Here is a 20,172-nt window from a genome sequence, read left to right as displayed (position 1 = left end):
CAGGATACTTGATAAAAATACTAGCAAACGTACGACTGCGTTGATTTCTCAAAGGAATAATTTTTCAAGAATCATTACAAAATGTAATGTCTCTATTGTAAACAATGTCGAGATTAGGCGCCATTCTCGTCATTTATTGTTTCGTTTAAAATTGATTTCACTATATTTAACTTCATTGGTGTATGAAAAAAATTCTGTTTGCAAAAGTTTCAAACAATTTCATAACTCGTGGAAGGTAGAACTAGATACATGACGTCTGTTAGACATCAAGTGCTCGTTAACTACTTAAACTTTAATTTCCAGTACAATATGCATCAATAAGGCCTTGCTTAGAGATATTTTGGACGCACAAAATGTTACATATTTAATAAATAACCTGTACATATATACCCACAAGCCTATATGAAATATCATCCACGGCAACAGGTGTACGTAGCACTATCGATCGCTCATTACCCTTGCGACTATTGTTTTGCAAGGTGATGGTTTACGTCCTTGATGTATTGTAATGAATACTTTCCTTTACTTCATCAGAACTTTAAATGTGAAACAATTTTGAACTTTATACATTATGTTCTTTGTTACACCGAAGTTTGTTTGTAATTTTATTGATATTGATATGTTAAATACAGAACTATCCTGTCTGTGTGAATGTGGTAACTTACCAAAGTCATGCTTGAATGCCTTCCTGGGGTTTATCATTCTAGAGCTCGGGCATCCAGACTGATATTTCATTCTGTTTCTCTTACGCAAGGCTTGGTAATTTTATAAATATTAATTAGACCCGCAGCAAATACGGTCTATGGTCACGGATTGGTAAGCGATAGTGCAACGTACACCTAGAACCATCCTCGATACTACAGGGGTTCCGATCACTGACAATCTCCACACCCCTGGACTATCTCATAGTAAAATTGAAGGCAACTCAGTGAAAAACACTTGACCAATCACAGGCCAGCAAAGATATCCTTTGAAGACTACAGAGAAAGCGACGCCCAACTTCAAAGCCATACAGTTGACCATGGTGTGCCGTTATACGGCTCTTTTGATGTACATCAAAGGACTAAATTACATGTTTTGTTCTGTTGCCGCTAATTTTACTATGATATAGTCAAGGGGTGTATAGATCGTAAGTGATCTGAACCCCTGGAGTATCGAGGATGACCTAGAACTTAGAATGATGTGAAATAAATTAAATATAATCTGCTAAATAACGCTGCAAATTTCTTAAGCCGGTACTTAGAGGCATCTGTTTCGTTACTTTAGATTGACTATACAAACATTGTAGTTTACCGGAAATTTCCAAATTCAATCAGATGCTAAATTTATCATTGCCTATGCAAGAGTCATAGTGCGACTTTTCTTAGAACACACCTGAAGCCCCCTTACCTGTGACGTCACGAGGACAACGGGATCGACTCAACTCGCATAAGTTAGAGTGGCGATTTTCGGTGTCTGCCATCTAATATAAACCATCTGTTTGTAAATATCGATTTTGAAGCCACAAAAACCTGTGTACATGTCCGAGACATGTTTAATATTATCCTCAATCACAAATATGAGTTTGGAATACGCTTGGAAATAAGGATTTATACCACACATATATTGATGTACCTCTCGTAGATAAATGAACATGTCTGCGCGATTACTGCATACTTAAACAGAATAAAATATACATAATAGTCCATGTACACGTTGTACATCCACCATGTTTGGAACCACATACACATGAATATTGTATCAAGGACGTATATGTTCTTGATTATGTTATCTTAATTCCGACTTGGGATTGGTCAAACCCACTTAACAAAGTTCTGACTTTTTCACGAAACACATCGGGGCTAGTAATCGTACAAACCGGGCTATGCTATTTACGCTCGTGGAAACGCTTCGTTTTCATAGAAAAATGTCGTCTTGGGAACATACGTGATAAATATTTGCTCGGTGTTCAGCTGACGGTCAGGAATTGAGATATACAAGCTACCCACGGAACAGTAGAATTATTCACTAAAGCGTAGAATTAAAATTTATGTTTTATTGTATTATACTTTGTCCTGTATTTCGCGCAAAGTATAGACGGATATGCAATATCATGGTTTATTGTGTGATTTTTATTCAAACAGATATATATCTGAACAAGAGACAGAACTAAAACTCGATTCAGTTCATAAAATTATCACAGATTACCATTCTTAGGTGACTTTTTCTTGTTGAAAATCAAGTAACATATATTTTTACGGTAATGAAATGATGCATTTCATTGAAGACAGTGTGTTTAGATTTTGAAGCGAGAGCAGCAATAATGTACCATAATAAAATTTACTGACGCCCTATAAAGTGTTAGCGGGACGGGTCACCACGTGACGGCTCTCAACCATTTTGTGATATTTCTGTCAAAGGTGCGATAAAATGACAATAAAGGTGGGATTTATTAACTAAAAGTATTTTGATAAAGTTTACTACAACACTGCTCGCCAAACACATAAAAATGCTTTGAGAACTAAAACCAATTTTCTATTTTACTCACTTTATTGTTTTGCATCCAAAATGATATTTACAATGTTATTTTTTGAAAACAATTCACAAAACATAATGAGGTAAAAACGGTATAAAGCTAGTGTATTAATTATCCGAGATAAGGCCAAAATAAACTCAAAGTAAAACCAAAATCATTTCTATGGAATATTTATTCAGCCACTATAGGACCTTCTTCAGTTCAAAATACCACTAACACAACGTATTCCAATTTACAAAGCAATATTTACTTTACAGATGTTTCGTCCTGTAAGGATTCGTCATATTAATAAATTATATGTTAATGACAATTTTCAAACCCAATATACAACGTTCACAATTACAGAACAATTATAATGCTATTAAAAATTATCACAAATGGTTCAAATATACTATATGATTTTGTGGTTTCATTATCTTATATAGTTTTGTCATTATACGATATGATCTCATCAATACATGGTATAATTCTATCTATATTTGATTTGATTTTACTAATACTTCATTTGCTTCTACCATTATTTTATTTTTCATTTGTTATGGCATTATTTACTTTTGTCATTATACCAATCAATTTCACTTTATTTTTATTTGGCGACATACATATTAGATTTACATCTATTATTGTTATTTTTTGGCGTTATCATCATATTGTTTTCATTTATCGTTATATTATTTAATTTGTTTTTATCCTAATTTGATTTCAAAAAATACAAATTCATATAGTATATATTTGAACCATGAGAGACAGATATGGTGTTCCATACTGTTAACATAATTTGAACGACTTCATCTTTTTGTATATCTGTAATAAAACCAGATACTTATTTCTCACATAACTGGCTCGTTCGGCCATGTCATAAATATCATAATACATACGTGTAATAACACTATTGGGCGGGTTATTTGGTCAATACCATTGGTAACTCATTCTTACACATTATGTGAGCTATGCGTTTCGTATTAAAATGGCTCACAAAATCAAAATTTGAGACACCGTTTCAACTGATCAAAAGGCTCAGGTATTGTCAAAAAATTGTTCCTCGAATATTTCCAGTATGTGACTTAAATTGAACGTAATAGATTAGAAAAAAGGCCACACCTAAACCAACACTTTAACCTGCCGAGAACCAAAAGACGATTTTGAACTCCGAAAGTGACCCCGAGGGATTTGTTCAAGTTACAGAAAACAAAGTATGGATTTATTTCTCAAACAGTCCAATAAGAGTATAGGGAAATGCGTTGAGGGCGTTAATTTTAGAAAAGATACAGACGGATCCCAATATTTGGAATTTTCAGAGCGTCAAATAAAGCCAAGAATAGGAGAAAGTCTTCGAGATATTAGAGCAATTACACCTAAGCTCTCGAAAATAAAGGAATATTTGGAAAGATGTCCAGTCACAATATATAAAGGTTAAAGCGAGAAGCGCCCGTTTTTATATAGCAATCCCAATGACCCATTCTATGTACATATGTAGCTACTTAACCGCCAGCATTTATTAAACCATAGCCCGGGAGGATCTCGTCCAACAATTGAGTGACAACAATGTAAACCTTGCTCAAATAATGCAGATTTCTGGACATAAAATGTAACATCGCTAAACGTCGTTAAATCCCACGTGTGTTAGCAATCTGATCACATCGGAAACAACATTCCCATCTATAGAAATAAGCTTAGGTTTCCAGACAATTTTCGGCGGACCAATTTGTGGGGATAACTATGAAGTACACATTCACAAATTTGACCATACACACAACTACCAGCAAAACGCATCAGAAAAGCTTTGAGGATTGACGGGGATTCCGAGTGACTTTAACTTTGAATTATTGTCGCGCCTGACGATATTTGTGTGACGTCACATACAGAAAACAATGAAATTAATTACCATAACAAATGAAATTATTACTTTAGTAAATTAAAAGTTTACGTTTTTTGTCCTAATTAAGACATAACCTTGAATCCACCGAATTACAATGATCAACTTACAAGGACTACTTTTCAATTGAGCTTAAGTGTAAAACTATCCTTTCAGTGCTTATATAGAAATAACTGATCAAGGCGAAGAGATCATGATGATCGCTGTGCAAATTTATGTGATTAATTGAATTTTAAACTCTTGGCTATATCATATAGAACTTATTACACTCGTACAATAAAGGTCCAAAGGCTCGTAGCAATTTATATAGCTATTAGTGTAAGATCCTCTATAAATCAGTATTTGTTTTAATTTATTGATTTAAATTATGGTATATCCTTTGATAAAATGATATACGACTTTCAGTAATGTAACATGTTATCGATATTTTTGTAGTACATGTATACTGAAAAGACAATAACAGACTCACATGGTTATATTTACATGTTAAAACTAGGTTGCTGTTAAAGAAACAAAGGTTAGTGGATTGTAAAAAACAATGCGTAAATGGGTCTACTTTGGATGCAATGGTATGTGAATTCCAGTACAAAAAAAATCAATGAAGCGATTTGGAAATGTAGGTAATGTGATGTGGCCTACTTTGATTCGTGTTCCAATTTTGTGTTGAATATATTGAATATCAAATGTCAAAGATTGTTCATTTATTGAATATACCATTAACATATACATTGTTCAAATTCCATATTGAATACATCCCTAAATATATCAATTACACTGTAGTTTCAAAAGTCTTATTGAATACATCCCTAAGTACAATGAATATCAAATATTCCAAAATCTTAATGAATACTACACTGACTATATCAAATGGAAAAAGAACATGAACCTAAAGTAAGTTGTTATGTATGCTTAGATGTGGTTTTCAGATGCTTATTGAATATTTGATTACAATGATTGGTTATCTAAAACGACAGGAAAACATGGGGAATACCTAACCCAAACTTGATAGAAATAGACCGGTAAAAGCTGATAGAAATTGAGGTTATAATGAACAACAAACTTGCTGACATGACAAAGAATTTTAGTTTTCCACATTTTATTATGATTTTCTAATTTACGATCATTGACTTATGAAGTATAAGCCATATTATTTAATATTCGTAATAAAACAGTTTGTGTTTAGCATATTTGAATGATAAGTCAAAGGAGGCTTTTATTCGACTGCACGTGGCGAAGTGTGGTTCTTTCGACTTCATTGCACTTATGTACATCCCGCCAGTATGAAGAAGGAAGTTATTTCTGTCTCTTACATTGCAGCGATCCATTTTTATTTACCTACATGTACTTTCGCAATCGCTCACGTTACTGACTCTTGTCGTAATTTGTTTTCCATCGGAATTCGTTCGTGTTCGCTTCAGCCACGTTTTCGATCCATCATTTTGTTTACGTTCATCTCATTTGTGCAGTGCATTGTGGGTGGTCACTAAAGTTAAACACTACTATTTTTATCATACTGCAGTGTAGAAAATTCGACTGATAACCATAAGAATATAGAACTATGTATTATTACATACAACTTATTACGTAACTTATTATTCCTATGGTTATTAGTTGTAGAATTGTTATAAACAGTCATAACTTCATATTGTAAGTGGTTCCGTTATTCACACCTTGTTTGCACAGCTAGGGGCTTTTGAAATGAAATATGCTGTAAAAAGTTGTAAGTGAAGTTTGCATACAGGTAATTTTTATGATTTACGGTCTCATATCTATACTGTATAAGATGTCTTGAATGATAGCTAGTGTCTATGTATAGTAATCTCATTTATTGTGTTTGCAGATTTCACCCCCTATTTCAGCTTCCTGTCAGGCTATATTTATAGTAGGGTTTGTGCATGTGCGCATACGAATAAAGAAATTAAACTGTCTCAGCTAGTAGACCTTATTTTTGCCTAGACAGCACAGTGAAATTCCTTTAGGGGCCGAACTCAAGTGATCTCAAAGTAGAAGAAACTCTCATTTCGTCACGCCATCTTAACGCAGGTTTGAGTCGGATCCTGCCATGCTATGAATTGTATAAGTGGAGGTAATCGCATACACTATGCAAACGCCCAAGATCAAATTAATTTGCAATATGGAGTTTTAACATCAGATAATTAAAACGATTTATATTTTCATATCGGGAAACCCGAGATATACGCTGCATCAGACTGAACACATTTTATTTTCATTGGTCTTTGATAAATTGACAGCAATGCCCGCCACTTCAGTCCTGTCGGACACAAACGATATAATACAATTTCAACACTAAACATATAAAATGTCATAAACACTAAATTTTGGTAAATAATATAATAGAAAAATAATAGTTAAGACTGTAAATATAAGAATTAGGGTATCTTTTCTTGACTTAATGTATCGAATGTTTAAATTCCATGTTTATACATCATCACCAAAAACATCCTTATTGAATTCATCGCTAAATATACTAAATCTTCAAAATTCTTGCTAAATCCGTATCACTAGACATTAGTGTCCATATTCCTCATTGAATGCAACACTAAACATATAAAATGTCCAGATTCCTTATTTGAAACCTCCCTAGCTTAAAATATCAAAATGTTCAGATTCATCAACCGAGAGATACGTTCAAATTAGTGTTTGTTAGCCTTCAGGTTGATTTTCAATTAAACATGGTTATCTGTTTTCCATATGATTATTTTATATTAATACATCGAATCATCACCCTGGTGTTCCTTTGAGGATGGTAGTGTCTATCAGGAACTGGAAAGAGCACCCAGATAATCCCCTTCCGGTCCTTGTTTCCGACATGACATTGGATATGTCCCCCACACACTTTAGAATGTCCGCGATCATGATTTTACATGAAATCTAATCAAACACATCAGAGCGCTTATGTTTAACCTATCGCTATACTATTGTTAAGCATAATCTATATTCACGAAAATGACACGACGAGATATAAAGTCCAAAGGAAACAACAAACAACCACAATCAGGCAGAGTTCGTCAACTCCTAAACATTTATGACGTAAAATAAGCATGCTCTGAATTGTTTTTTATTACAATTAATCACCTTGAAAGAAGAAAAATAATTGTACTAAAACCTTACGACGTGGAGATAACAGCTCAATTGTTTAACGAATCATCAACTTGGTTTTCTTTATGGGGTGATTATATTTATCAGGTACTGGGAAGAACCACCAGATAATCCCCTTCCAGTCCTCGTGTCCGTCATATTGGATATGCCCTCCATTCAGGCTGCTTTCAAAACATTCCGTGTACCACCAAGCACCATGACAACCTTTGGCACAGTTAGTATCGTATTGGTCGTTGTCTCTGTCATATGTGGAGAATGCAGCGCCGCTGTGGGGGCTCATGGCATCATCTTAATATTTGAAAAAGTAAAATGCACTTGAATGCAATGACTGTTCAAGTTTATTGTTATTAGTCGCGAAATTTGCCCTGCAGGTAGGGCGTTAGAATTGTACCTGCTGCCCCTATTGCATGATCGTAAAAGGCGACTAAATTTAGGATCTTATCTTTTCTCTTCTTCCTAACTGACTTTATTTGTGAGGAAGGCTCTGGGTTCTGTCCCCTGGTCTTTATTTGTGAGGAAGGCTCTGGGTTCTGTCCCCTGGTCGAGACACACCAAAGTCTATAAAAGTGGTAGTTTCTGCTCATGCTTGGCGCTCAGCATACAGGGAGTAGGACGACTGGTTCGCCCATTGTCAGTATAATGTGACTGGGTGGGATGTAATGCTTGGTGTCTTCGGCGGCATGCTTCAGTGATATAGCACTATTAAATGGGCAAGAGTTCCACTATACAAGAAGACACAACATGAATATAATGCAGTCTCCCAAAACAGTCAACCTCGCACAAGATACACAACACATCGCATTCATGGGAGGCCGTCCATCATGACCATGGCTGTTAATAGTACATAAATAAACCAAACAAACAAACAAATCATATTGAAAATGGGGAATGCATTGCGGTATCGTTATGGTCAGATTAACGCAGCATATAGCAAGTAAACATCTAAATACTTCAAATAATAATTTGTAAGATATGAAATTGATAAAAAATGTGTCGGACAGGTGAGTTGTATCTAAATACATAGGAATAAAACGACAAACAAATAACGAATTTCTGTATGTGTAAGACCTGACTCTGGTTTCTCGAAAATTCAAACGTTTTTCTCTCCTTATGAAATTTTTATTTCATTTTTTTTTTAATTATTTCAAAAACACGGTCCTGGAGTGAGTCAATACAACATCTAGTTTCCCATGCTTCCTTTTAAATCTAACGCTTAAGTTTCATGTCAACATGGTCTTCATATCTCAGTTTAAAGAAACTTAAAAAACATTTAAGAACTTACAAGACACGTTGCCAGAAAATCCCTGTACGAGAAGTCTGTAATTCTGACTTTCATCTGCCACTTGGAATGTAGAGTATTGGGCATACCCTGTGTCTCCTTCCCAGGCCTCAAGTTCTACTCGGAGGATCCTCGGGGTTGTAGTCAGGATATGAAGATTATCGTTACCTTAGAAACAAATATTGTATTTTTATTAAAAATTAAGAGACACCTGTTATAAAACCGCTGTTATTTTTGTATTATTTTTAGTTGAAAAACCTTCTGGGGAACTTACACTTAGTTCATAAAATCATCTTGAAAATAAAAATTCAAATATTGTTTTCGAAACTGAATCAAACTTTTTCTAGGCAAGGCTAACACAACATGCACACTTGAAATACTCGTTTCACATATGTACAAGTATACATATGTATGAATATAACCTCAAATATATCTGTATATATGTGAGTAAGGCTAGAATGATACAAAGCAATATCAGCATTATCTATTTGCAATTCCAATACATTTAAAATGACGGGGTTACTTTTTTATCCTTACTCATTTGGAAATTAATGTATACATTCCGTAAAATTCCATAACCTGTACAACAACTACATAGCAACTTGCACGGTCTGAACTTACCAATCCAAAACTCTCCATGTAAATCTCCAAATCCGTTCTTGTACTCAGACCAGTTACGGTAAAAATCAACATCTCCAGCTGTTCGTTTCTGTATCACCTGGAGATATTTGTTAGTTTACATTTAGATAAACTGATTTGCAGAACTATAAAAAGACATATGCATTATCTAGTGAGAATTTTATTACTGACATGTGTGAGCCAGATCTTGTTATAACGCGATATACGGATAATTAGAAAAGGTGTTTTCTTAGGAAAAACAAAATAGACAACTGACAAGTGTCTAGATTTCTATAAAGACAAACGTTTTCGCAGCCTTTATAATCTGGAGGAATTCTTAAAGTATAACCGTAAGGATGCCATTTTCTGTTTTCATTATTATGCATACGAATGCCGCTATTTTTATCTTTAATAGATACATATGTATAATATTTAAATCGTCTTTGGGGAATAATGTTTCATAAGCTATTGACTTGATAGCATATTGCTAGTCACTGTGTTTTTGTATTGTAGTTGCACATACTTATAATTACTTTCACTAAATAATTATAAAATACTATTCAATCTAAATCGTCTTTGTCTTCGACGATTCACTGGTACAGTATAACTTGTCTAAACCGGATGTGAACAGGACCAGTCTATTTGTTCGGTTTATACAGGTGTCCGGTTTATAGAAGATAGAACCATATGACAATATGTTCACATGAAAATCATCATAAGATTTTGTTTTATTACAGCACAAACATTTATTCTCACATATGTACATGGTAGAACACAAAATTCCATCCTACGTTTTCTTGGTTTCTGAGGTGTACATGTACGATCCATTTCTCTCGGTGTGCTACATTCAAATGAACTCTCAGAAGTTATGTGTATGTTTTATTGTTAGAATTGACTGTGAAAAGTATTCACAAATACAATGTTCATGTAACAAAACCGTCGAATGAAAAGTGAAAAGTTATCCCTATCTAGGCCTTTGTATACCGGTACAGTTAAATCCCCTTAGACGCCTCATGATCAGTCCCATGTTGTGAAAACATTGCGTCCGGTTTGCCCAAGTTAATTTTACAAAGAAAGGTAAAGTAATATTACCTACACAGTTCCGGTTTTCAGAGTAGACAAGTTCCGGATTATGCAGGTTTTGGGTACTATATTTTGTTAAGAAATTTGCCAGGACCAAACAAATTAATTGGTATAGACAAGTTTCCGGTTTATACAGGGTTCGGTTTAGACAAGTTATACTGTATCTATATTTCTACATCACAATATCCCGCTTAAAATACACTGTAAATCTCATATTTATACCCCATTACATGTATACACACTAATGTCACGCCACAAGTAAAAATACCAGAATGCCAAGTTTGCGTAATTTAGCGTGTACACTTTTATAAAGAACCGAAATTTAAAGTTTTGATTTTTTGTCTAAATTTCTATTAATACTAGTCGTGATAAATAAATGTAGCTATATTTTATACATGTAGCTATGTGATATGAATTTTATCGTTTCTTCATACATGTCACTGAACGCGACACACTGAAAAACTCCAAGTTGTTGGTTAAAACTACCAAAAAAACTAGAAAATTCCGAGTTTGATATCCACCAGTAATATTGTGCTGTTTGTTATCGTAACGATTCGCGGTCGATTATGCCTACTTTGATGAGTTGAACGTCAATGCTTGTTCAGAATTTTCCCGAGGGGCTTAAGCCTAAATAGCATTTCATCTTCAATGGGAAATAAAGTTATCGGCGTTTACTAGTTTCAATGAGGCGGAGCGAAGTATAGATGTAAATACGTTAGGCTGAGGGGCATGTTGTTTAAAAACATGTGAAAGGTTTCACACTGAAACAGACAAGTAGAAAAAGAAGGACACCTACGATCCATGGTCCGTCTTCTGTTTCCATATCGCAGTACACAGGGACGTTTTGGCCTTGAGCTGTGATTTGGTAGACACCAGATGCATGTCCTCTGTCAATATCCGAACAATGATCTAAATCTGAAATGGTTTTTGTTTGCATGAGAGTATATAAGACTAATAGTAGAGCGGCATATGGAGAAAGGTTTCACACTGAAACAGACAAGTAGAAAAAGAAGGACACCTACGATCCATGGTCCGTCTTCTGTTTCCATATCGCAGTACACAGGGACGTTTTGGCCTTGAGCTGTGATTTGGTAGACACCAGATGCATGTCCTCTGTCAATATCCGAACAATGATCTAAATCTGAAATGGTTTTTGTTTGCATGAGAGTATATAAGACTAATAGTAGAGCGGCATATGGACAAAAAATGGGAACATCGTGCATTTTTATAATACAAGCACGAACCTTGGCATGCAAGTAGTTATAACAATTAAACAGAGAATTAGGGCGGGAGCCATCGCAAAAAGTGCCTACTTCCGGTATTTTTTCACGATGACCACCATTTTCGTGGTGAAACTATGAAAAGTAATAAAATAAAAAGCCTTCTGGTAAAAGCATGAAAGTTGGCATGAGAGTAGCTAAGACAACCTAAAATAGGAATTAAACAGGAAGCCTTTGAAAAGAGTAGAAACTTAGAGAACTAACGAAATTACACGCTGCACGTTTTGCTAAAAGCATAAAAATAGGCATGTGAGTAGCTAAGACGATCAAAGTAAGATTTAAATCGTGAGCCACTGAAAAAAACCTACTTCCGGTATTATTCAAGATAGCGTAGACAGAACGAGCTAGCATTTTCGTAAGCAATACTCGGAAAAGGTATGAAATAAAAGATTGCAATTTTTGATAATGCATTAAAAATGACATGTGAGTAGCCAAGACAATCAAAAAAGATAAAAACCGGGAGGCATTGAAAATAGTACACACTTTCGGTATTATTCGAGAGAGCGTATGTTTTCCGTAAACAAAACCAGTTGCTGGTTTTTTTTTTATGAAAATAACGTGTTATACAAATCATATGTATTTTTGTAATGACTACTGTACTATTTAACTGTAAATAAGGCGGCAATCTTGAAATTACCGGAAGTAGGTACTTTTTTCAGCGGCTTCCGGTTTAAATCTTTTTTTGAATGTCTTGGCTACAACATGCCATTTTTGATGTTTTTTTTTATCAAAACGTGCAGTCTGTTATTTCTTTATTTCTCTAAGTTTCGCCAACGAAAATATCGGCCATCTTGAAAAAACCGGAAGTAGGCGTATTTTACAATGGCTTCCGATTAAATCTTATTTTAGTAGTTTTGGCTTAACATGCCAATTTTAATGCGTTTATTAAAGCTTTCGACGTATTTTTTACATTACTTCTCATAGTTTCGCCTATTCAATCGGCGGCCATCTTGGAATTACCAGAAGTAGGTACATTATTCAATGGCTCCCGCTTTTAATATTATTTTGGTAGTCTTGGCTACTAACATGCCAAGTAAAAACATGAAACTTGGTATATGAGTTACCAAGACAATCGAAATCGGAATTCAAATCGGAAGTCATTGTGAAAAAATATTTACTTCTTATACATTTCACAAAAACGTTAAATATACTTATTTTAATACTTATTCGAATTCGGCACCACTATTTTCTTACCAATGGCTCCCGGTCTGAATACAGTAATAGTCAATTCTACTTGTGCATTGAATGCCATGTTTCATGCCTTTATCAGAAAGTGTATGATTGTGTCTACTATTTGGATACCTCGTCATACTGGTCTCGGAGGTGCATGTGAGTATATAAAATCATTATTTTGGACTGTTTTAGGTTACCTGACGCAAAGTATGGCGGCGCCTATGGTATGCTATGTTCCCGGCGGCCACGGCAGCCCCGTTTCGGGCCACCGTGGACAAAACGTGGTGACCGCGAGACAACTTGAAACAACGCAGAAGGACGTGATAGACAAACGTGAGCGGTCGTGATTACCGTGGATGCCGTGCCAGATTTTTAAACTGTCAAAAAATTTGCCACGGCAATCACGGTACAGATGGTAAACGCCACAGGACGTCATAAAACGGGATTGACGTAACAAAACGTAACAATGCGTGCGAGGCCGTAACAAAACTTCCAGACGGTCCGTGGTGGAACGGGCAGCAAGCACGTTTCCCGGAATCTAACGGTGATTTCAAGTTTTGTGACGTTCTGTTACGTTTTTGCCACGTTTTATCACGGTTGATGCAGATTGGCTGCACGTTTTGTGCCGTTTTGTCAAGGTTTGTCAAGGTTTTGACGGCAAGCCAAGGTGGATGATAACCGTTTCGATACGTTCTGTCAAGGCACATCACGGCTTGTAGCGATTGAAAGCCCGACGTGATACGGCGTGTTACGTCTTATTACGGTCTTACGTTGCAACCAATATCTGATGAAGTATCATTTCCTGGCCTGGTACATATTTGCTACTTCATGGATTATTTGTATTATTAAATAGAAATAGTCATTATCAAACACATTAAAACCATCAAATTATACAAAAGCTATTATTGCAAAAGACAGATTAAGTGCTTAACCATTACAGAAAAAATGGCGTAAAAACACTTGGCTATAATAATTATATATTCATACCAAATATAATTTGTAATTAAAATGTGTTTGAAATGACATTTTCGGCAATAAATATTGTTTCATTTGCTTCAAAATATCCCGGTATCAGACTTTCATCCCTAGTAAGCCTTGGCGGACCGTGAAAAACGTATCGTAGCTTGATCAAAACGTGTAAAACGTGGCAGACCTCATCAGATCGTAACAGGCCTAGTGAGAACGTAGTGGTATCCTTGATAGACCGTGCTAAAGCCGTAGTGTACCTTTAACCTCCTGGAACAGCACTTTCCCGTATATCCACGGTCCATGACGTAATCCGTAAAAGACCGTGGCAAAACTTCACAAGACCTAGCTCAACTTGAATACAGAGACAAAAATAGCCAAAACTCCACGGCGCACCACGTTTCGGGCAAACGGGGCTACCGTGATCGCCGGGAACATAGTGTAAACCTAGCAGTAACAAACTCTAACGTAATCATTTAGCATTAAGAGTTCGTTCTTCTTCAAATACGCCAACATATAATGTAAATGGAATATAGATGATGGTTGTGACTGTATACATTTTATAACTAGGAATTTGTTAAGGATCTCTTTTGAATTTATCACACAATCCGTCCAATATTTCGCGATATCGCTCGTGTAATATTTTGCATATGCCATACGTGTAATATAACGTTGACCGTATGCATTTTATTGGCTTTGCGGGCAGGATTACGATTTTTATCACATGGCAGAAACATTAGTGATATCGGTAGATGATGGCATAACGGGAGAATTCGCAGACGGTGTGACAAAATGGTTGTCAGTATATTATAACGGTGAAATTCTCCGATTTTTCATGTTGTAGTTAAATGTATATGATAACACGTATCATCGAAGACTTTTAAGACTCGTTTCATTTTAAACCTCATAAAAAATGAGCATTCAACAGCTTTTAATTTTTAAAATGGTATTATAAAATGAAATTGATAATTCTAGAGAGTCACAAAAGTTATTAACTTACCATTAACACTACACTTACCATCACCTTCTTAACAATTTAATAAAAAAAAATGTTTTGTTTTACCCGTCTTCCTAATTACCGCATGTCGATTGACTATCACTGCGCCAGACGGCAAAAATAAAGAAATGAGTCTTCACTATTAACATCGTTTACGCAGGGACTCTTGGATTTGATTGGTGTTATAACATCATCTTAGGCAATTAATACACATTTTTGTATATTATTATTGTTTGTAAGAAACTTTTTTTTTCGTTTCGCTGGTCGATGGTCGGTGACCAGGTAGCTCAGTCGATAGAGCACTCGGCTAGTGTTCGGAGGGCCCCGGGTTCGAACCCCGGTCTGGCCGCTTTGTTTGTTTGTTTGTTTGATTTATTAACGTCCTATTAACAGCTATGGTCATGTAAGGACGGCCTCCCATGTATGCGGTGTGTTGCGTGTATGTTGTGCGAGGTGAGTGTACTGGGAGACTGCGGTATGTTCGTGTTGTGTCTTCTTGTATAGTGGAACTGTTGCCCTTTTTATAGTGCTATATCACTGAAGCATGCCGCCGAAGACACCAAGCAACACACCCCACCCGGTCACATTTTACTGACAACGGGCGAACCAGTCGTCCCACTCCCTGTATTCTGAACGCTAAGCAGGAGCAGAAACTACCACTTTTATAGACTTTGGTGTGTCTCGGCCAGGGGACAGAACCCAGAGCCTTCCTCACAGGGGCGAACGCTCAACTCGAGGCCAAAAGTGAGGCGGTGCCAAGGGAGGCATTAGGAAAGATAAAGTCAGTTAGGAAGAAGAGAAAAGATAAGATCCTAAATTTAGTCGCCTTTTACGATCATGCAATAGGGGCAGCAGGTACAATTCTAACGCCCTACCTTGCTACATTTTCTCAACTCCTGTTACAACAATAATCATCAATAATTTAATTTAGTTAAGTTGTTTGCCGTCATTAATACTAGTTCTGATTAGTTCCATTCTTAATACATCATTTTAAAATTTGTTTTATATTAATGTAAACGTGTTGGGATAAAAGGAGTTATCAGTATAGTTTATTATGTACTGCTCATCTGTTTCTAATTCACGGGCTAATAAGTGTGTTGATGCTCTCAACTTTATTTTAATGCGTTATACATCAATAAGTTACAGGCTTACGAAACAATCTACTTGATGTTACAGAATCGATCGAATTCGCGTACCTTGTTGAGAAACAATGTAACCATGGCACAGCACCGATATACAATGTATATATTGAATTATCAAATCGATAATTAGTAAGATTTAAAGATGCTCCAACGCCGATAGAGCATAAATGATATTCATCATTTGGATAATATTCTATTGTTTATACATGTACGTTTAAATATATGTCTTGTTAACATAAAGATACATATAAAAACTTGTTTTAATTTTTTGTCAGTACCTCGTTCCATAAAGGGCATAGTGCCATGGATTTTTTTGGGAGACAATTTATTAGTTGACTTGCTTTTATTCTAAAGTAATTTAAGAAGCTCAAACTTTTTATTGAAAATATGGTAATAGTTAAAAAGTAACTTTTATTACTGACGAGAAATACTTATTTGTCTGCTTCTTCTTTTGTTTTTACTACATAAAAATACCCTTTGTCGGCGATGTACGTGTAGCAGCATCTTTGAATTGCGTCATTGTTTTCTTAACCAAAAGACCTTTGACAGCTTTTGACAACATTCTTCGTCCCATAAAGCAGTGATCACATGATATCGTCAATGTTTTTGTTGATACATTTTCGTTTTGAAAATAAGACCATCACAAACGAATGATAGATTAGAAACAACATCATGTTCACCCCGTTACTGTGTGCTAATTCACGTGTAAAATTATCTACCACAAAATATACAATTTAATCGAAGCATTATGATACACGGACATTGAACCTCTAAGTATAAGTTTCGATACAAGATAATATATACCAGATACAAGAAGCTTTATCGAACGTCGCCTATTACAAATATATAACATTAGCAAAGTAACTTTATTTCTGGGACAAAACATAACAAAAGCAAACAACATTAAAGCATTAGTACAATATAACAAGATCATAATAAATGCGTTGGTGCTGCAAACACATAAACATAAATCACATAGCGGAAACTTCAAGCCTTACCTGGTTGTTCTGACTTTAGGTTGTTCCAGCTGGTGTTCAGTCCTAAGACAATAAAAATATGTTTTGGAAGTAAGTAAATTGTAATGATATTTTGGAGCAACTTTGAACATACTTTTAAAAACTTCACATGTCATGTTTTTCAATCCGTTTACATGTAGATATGATAGTTGAAACTTATCTAAAAGAAATAGAATTGGAGTTGTAAACTCATCTTCAATAAAACGAATGGTTCTTTCCTGTATTTTTTTACATCTTTCTAGTTGAACTTAAACTAAAAAAAGCCATGTCAGGGGACAGCAATTAAAATTAGAGAGAATAAAAAAATTAAAAATAAAAGTTTTCCTTGTTTACTTAAGCTATTTCCGAAACGTTTCTAAAAACAGAGTGGAAGTTTTTTGGTACAGAAAATGGAGATGTGTAAATCAAAGCTTAAGTTAAAATAGATGTCAAGGTCTGGTGCATAATCAAGATTCACCTAAATGGAACTTGGAACTAGGAATTTACATCATAGTCCATGCTTCCCAATGCTACGAATTACACGGAAAATTTAGAGGAAAAAATCCTCTATAAATATCCACAAAGAACAGGAACTGCTCTTTGACGAATTTGTGGGTGGAAAAGCGTACTCTTCCGAATATCAATGTTAAATTGTGTCCTTTATCAAACTGGGCGAAAGTAATGGGACAACAAGTGCGTTAAAGCTTTGGACTATTTATAAGTTCAATAGTATGTTATATATCATGTCACATGACTAAATATGCAATGGCCAGTATTTCCCATGAAAATACATAGAACAAAACGTCCATAGCCCATAATATCTAAACCAAACGAACAAACTGAGATCAAACTTCAAAATGTGTAAAAAAAATCATTTACCTTTTGAGAAGAACATTTGTGACGTGGAAACCGCAGTATTCTGATCCTGGACGAATTGTTTTGAGTAGGTATTACAAGTTTGGTCGACCTCCGTGTACATAAAAGAGAGACACTCCTCATTTTTGCACAGCTTCGCACATGCAATGCAGTCAGGGATGTATGTATTTGAATTGAGTTGATACAAACTGTGGTGCACTAGATTGACGCGGAGTTCACGTTTGAAGGAGACACATTTCGCAAATACAGTTGTCGTCATCATTGCAACGACTAAAACCAAATACAAAAAACCCATGGTTTTCACCTTCTCCACTTTGAACCACGTCATTGTAAGAGTTAGAGCTGATGGTTCAATTAGATAAGTCTGTATCTTGTAACGTAAATACAAACGTACGGTATGTGTTCAGAGCACATTCATCCATTCTCTTTGATCTTTGAATGACAGCAGGTTTCTGACCTACACTGTATATGGCTTCGTTCGTCACAGTACGATAGATTAGTCGAAGGTTTTGTGCAATGACGCGCAATACCGTCAGTTTTATTACAGTTAGGCATTTAAAAGTGTTATGTCGTTTTTGTTCAATCTTTTAAAGGCCTTATAAGCACTATCACCTATACGAGAGGTGTTCCAAAAATAATGTCATCGTGCCCTATGAACCCAAAAACATCTCTGGCTGATACAGTGATCAATGGAGTATAACACAAGTTAACATCTTCATAACCTGACTGACCTTGTTACAATACACATTGCTTTATAACGCATTCATTTCACTATACGCAATATGAATGAGAGCAAAGCTTTGATATGCGATTGAAATTAAGGCATACATATAGGGTAGGTCGCAAATCAGCGTAAAATCAACAGAAATCCACGTTAGTGTGTGACATTTATAGTGAAGGTATAACGTATCATAAGTCTATTTGTAGGTGGGTAGGTAAATTTAAGACTGTCTCCCGATACGGTTTGAGTTTATCCGATAGTGCATTTTCGTTTAATGTCTAGTCTTCATTTCCGGCTAATGAAGCTGGTCCTAGATGTTGTGCGATTGTATGTATCAGACTAATGCGTGGGAAATTATTATGATACCGACATTTATATATTTACATATATGTCTATTCTAGCATATAATTCCTTAGTAAGTAGGTGGGTAGTAGGCAAGAACCCAGACCTTGGATGATTTTTATCTTCTCTTTTTCTTTCTATATATCTGTCTTTGGGAGTTAAGCTACAGATAACATGATTTACCATATATTTCATGGTGGAAACTGGTTTGACTGTTGCTTCGGCCAAGTGTCAAGGGCTTTCTGATAAACTTAAACTTAGAGATGTTTTTATGTGTCTTAGAGATAAGCATTAGAGTATTTCTTGTTTTCAAGATACCCACTTTACTCCAGAAAATGAAGAGCTAATTAGAAATGAGTGGGGATATGAGTCCTATTTCAATTACTACAGGTCAAATGCCAGATGGGTTGATATATTTTTAAATAACAATTTTGAATTTAAAGTAAATAGGGAAAAGAAGGATACAACAGGCATTTTTTAGCTCTAGATGTTGAGATAGAAGGCTTGCGAATGACTATTTCTTAGCCTAGAGAACAGAAAGTTTATGTCCAAAATTATATCTAAGTTGTCAACATATAATGGTGTTATAACAAAACAGGATAACTTTAGAAGAAGTAAGTAGTTTTTAAAGGACATTATAAAATCTACTTTGTGATTCACAGGAAAATATAAATTTAGAACTTTTTCTCCAAAATTGCGAAGTACCAAAATTATCTCAACTTGAATCAAATAGTTTAGAGTGGGAGATAACTTTTAAAGAAGCAGGTGAAACTTTAAAACACATAAAGAATAACAAAAGTCCAGGGTCTGATGGATTCACATCTGAATTCTTTAAAATGTTTTTGGAGGCAGATAGGTAATTTTGTTGTCAGGTAAATTAATTATGGGTATAGAATAGGAGAATTGTCTAAAACTCAAAGACAAGGAGTTATTAGATGTATTCTTAAAGTGAATAGTCGGGCAAAGGAAACCAGTCTAAATGCGTTCTTTGGCCTTCCAAAAGTCATTGTATACCATAATGATGGTCAAGTTCTGCTTACGGTGTCCAGTTTTGACCATTGAAATTTTGGGGAAGCCCCGTGTAAATTTAGCACAGTTCTAAATATAAATTCGCCAAACTCTTTGAAAACGAGGCTGCGTGGAAATGTCAACATGGACATGTGTTTCTCAGTCGTGTCGGTTTCGTTTC

The 20,172-nt window shown here is 35.3% G+C and overlaps 1 protein-coding gene and 1 long non-coding RNA gene across 2 annotated transcripts in view; both read right to left on the bottom strand.

Annotated features, from left to right (window-relative positions):
* LOC138333381 (uncharacterized) overlaps window positions 1-20,172 on the bottom strand; it is a 401,614-nt gene that overhangs the window by 82,677 nt on the left and 298,765 nt on the right. The window lies entirely within an intron of this gene.
* On the bottom strand, window positions 7,549-18,179 carry LOC138333998 (microfibril-associated glycoprotein 4-like). Its single transcript, XM_069282725.1, has 6 exons — window positions 17,924-18,179; window positions 17,881-17,883; window positions 11,514-11,632; window positions 9,412-9,508; window positions 8,794-8,958; window positions 7,549-7,799 (listed from the first exon to the last, which is right to left on the bottom strand). Exons 1-6 carry the CDS (start codon window positions 18,177-18,179, stop codon window positions 7,549-7,551), a joined length of 891 nt encoding a protein of 296 aa, XP_069138826.1.

Source organism: Argopecten irradians, chromosome 10 (assembly GCF_041381155.1).
Source record: "Argopecten irradians isolate NY chromosome 10, Ai_NY, whole genome shotgun sequence".
NCBI lineage: Eukaryota > Metazoa > Mollusca > Bivalvia > Pectinida > Pectinidae > Argopecten > Argopecten irradians.
Note: the sequence above shows the minus strand (reverse complement) of the source record. Positions and strands in the feature narration are given on the sequence as shown.